Source organism: Trachymyrmex septentrionalis, unplaced genomic scaffold (genome assembly GCF_001594115.1).
Source record: "Trachymyrmex septentrionalis isolate Tsep2-gDNA-1 unplaced genomic scaffold, Tsep1.0 scaffold109, whole genome shotgun sequence".
Taxonomy (NCBI): Eukaryota; Metazoa; Arthropoda; class Insecta; order Hymenoptera; family Formicidae; genus Trachymyrmex; species Trachymyrmex septentrionalis.
The window spans coordinates 747,682-750,279 of NW_017304217.1; the positions used below are offsets into that span (position 1 = coordinate 747,682).

The 2,598-nt window shown below is 47.3% G+C and overlaps 2 protein-coding genes across 6 annotated transcripts in view; one reads left to right on the forward strand and one right to left on the reverse strand.

Moving 5' to 3' along the window:
• The window catches only part of LOC108748417 (tetraspanin-1), a 46,753-nt gene that overhangs the window by 24,852 nt on the left and 19,303 nt on the right, over window positions 1–2,598 (reverse strand). The window lies entirely within an intron of this gene.
• On the forward strand, window positions 169–1,194 carry LOC108748155 (collagen alpha-2(I) chain-like). The gene is made up of 2 exons (XM_018486189.1): window positions 169–186; window positions 295–1,194. The coding sequence occupies exons 1-2, from the start codon at window positions 169–171 to the stop codon at window positions 1,192–1,194; spliced, it is 918 nt and encodes a 305-aa protein (XP_018341691.1).

Here is a 2,598-nt window from a genome sequence, read left to right on the forward strand (position 1 = left end):
CATTTCTACCATTGCGTTCTTCTATTATATATCCGCAATATTCTACCCTTTTCATTACTATTATTATCTTCCATGCTTATTCTCTCCTTCGTATTTATCTTACCACGCTCCGACACTTGTGTAATATCCTTTCTCCCTGTCTTATATCACTGCAAACTTGCTCTCACGATGAAACGAATAGAACGAGTAAACGTCTTCATTTCGCGTCTGATAAATATTCGAGTCATCGACAGCCACTTATGACTCTGCTTCGGGTTCGGTTGTTCGCGAGTTGAGCGAAGATCAGTAACGCAGAACCGCGGGAGAGGCTTGATCAAAGGATCTGGATATCGAATATCCAGAGCACGGTTCTCATTACTCTCCAACTATGAGAGGTTCGGTTTATCCTCCCCCTGTCCGTCGCGCGCGTTCTCGTTTCGCGTTTCCTCGACGCAGCAGCGATATCGACTGCGAGCTACTGCTGCTGCTGGTGCTGCTGGTGCTGCTGGTGCTGCTGGTACTGCTGGTACTGCTGGTGCTGCTGGTGCTGCTGGTGCTGCTGGTGCTGCTGGTGCTGCTGGTGCTGCTGGTGCTGCTGGTGCTGCTGGTGCTGCTGGTGCTGCTGGTGCTGCTGGTGCTGCTGGTGCTGCTGGTGCTGCTGGTGCTGCTGGTGCTGCTGGTGCTGCTGGTGCTGCTGGTGCTGCTGGTGCTGCTGGTGCTGCTGGTGCTGCTGGTGCTGCTGGTGCTGCTGGTGCTGCTGGTGCTGCTGGTGCTGCTGGTCCTGCTGGTGCTGCTGGTGCTGCTGGTGCTGCTGGTGCTGCTGGTGCTGCTGGTGCTGCTGGTGCTGCTGGTGCTGCTGGTGCTGCTGGTGCTGCTGGTGCTGCTGGTGCTGCTGGTGCTGCTGGTGCTGCTGGTGCTGCTGGTGCTGCTGGTGCTGCTGGTGCTGCTGGTGCTGCTGGTGCTGCTGGTGCTGCTGGTGCTGCTGGTGCTGCTGGTGCTGCTGGTGCTGCTGGTGCTGCTGGTGCTGCTGGTGCTGCTGGTCCTGCTGGTGCTGCTGGTGCTGCTGCTGCTGCTGGTCCAGCGGGAGGATCCCGCGTAGTTTCCGCGACCTCACAGTCCTTGACGCGACGAACGTGGTACACACGCTCGGGGGAAGTCACGACAAGTGACGCGGAGCCAAAAGAGAGAAACAAGAAAAAGGGAGAGAAAGAGTGAGAGAGAGGGGGGAGGGGAGGGGGAGAGGGACGTACGTGAGATGTTAGAGAGTCAGGAGAATCGAGAACGCGCGATTCGGCGCGCGGCTCACCGGGGCGCAGCTCCCATTCCTGGAAATCGATGACTACCAGGGATGAACGCATCCCTACGGCGCGTCCTGACGCAGGAACGAGTCAACGACACGTGGGAAAATTGGATCAACCGATAGCGCGAGATGCCAGGGTTCCAGGTCAGTGGGTCACCACCGCTACGTTGCGCTGCGCGGGAATCGGGATCGAGCCTGAATCGTGCTGCAGAGGCTCTTTCTCCCCTTACGTTGCAATCGTAAAAACTTGCCTTCGCATCGACCTCATTAACATAAGCGCCAACTATCTCCTTTTACTCACGTAAATAAAGACGTCGTTTTTCTCGACACCTCCCTCCCCTCCCGGCGATCTCAATATATATTCGCGAAGACAGAAATCACACAAGTTTCTTCCTGCACATCGAAATAAATTAGATTTCTCGTACGAGAACGCGAAATCATGCGCCAAAATCCGAAATATTCCCGTTTCCTGATTGCCCTTCGATAACAATTCGATCTACGCGCGCGAGTGTCCCAGATGTCCAGTAAAATGAATGTTATCTGTAATATTTATTTCACGAATCGATCAAGGGGCTTACAGCTGTTTATTAATTTACCATAGAAAGAGGGAGGGAGAGAGAGAGAGAAAGAGAGAGAGAGAGAGAGAGAGGTAGAAAGTTCTCGACATATTTCATAAATCTATTTTGACAAATACAAATTACGATATTACAAGCACGAATTAAGCTACCAATTCATTTCAATGCACACGAGAAAAAAAATATACAGGGTGTCTATTAGGTAAGATCAGAGCCGCGTTGGGGACGTAGAATGGGTCAAGGGGAACAAAAAAGTTTTATACTATTTTCCAATTTTCACAATAGTTAACAAGATATTAATTACTGAAAATGACCAAATATTGGTCTTTAATAATTTTTTTCTCAAATACTATCAACTTTACAGAAAAACTGTAAGAGACCAAAATTGTTTATTTTCTTCTTATAAAGTTCCGAGAATTTTTTCAGAATTTTTTAATATCATATTTTCTCATGATAATAAAAATAAGAAAATGCAGTACTAAAAAGTTGATAAAAAATTGTTAGAGTTCTATGAGAAGGAAATAAACCATTTTTATCTCTTATAGTTTTTTTATAAAATTGATAGTATTTGAAAAAAAAAATTATAGAAGACTAATATTCGGTCATTTTTAATAATTAATATCTTGTTAACTATTGCAAAAATTACAAAATGGTATAAGACTTTTTTTGTTTCCCTTGAACTATTCTACACCCCCAATGCGGCTCCAACCTTAATTAATAGGCACCCTATATATATATATATAT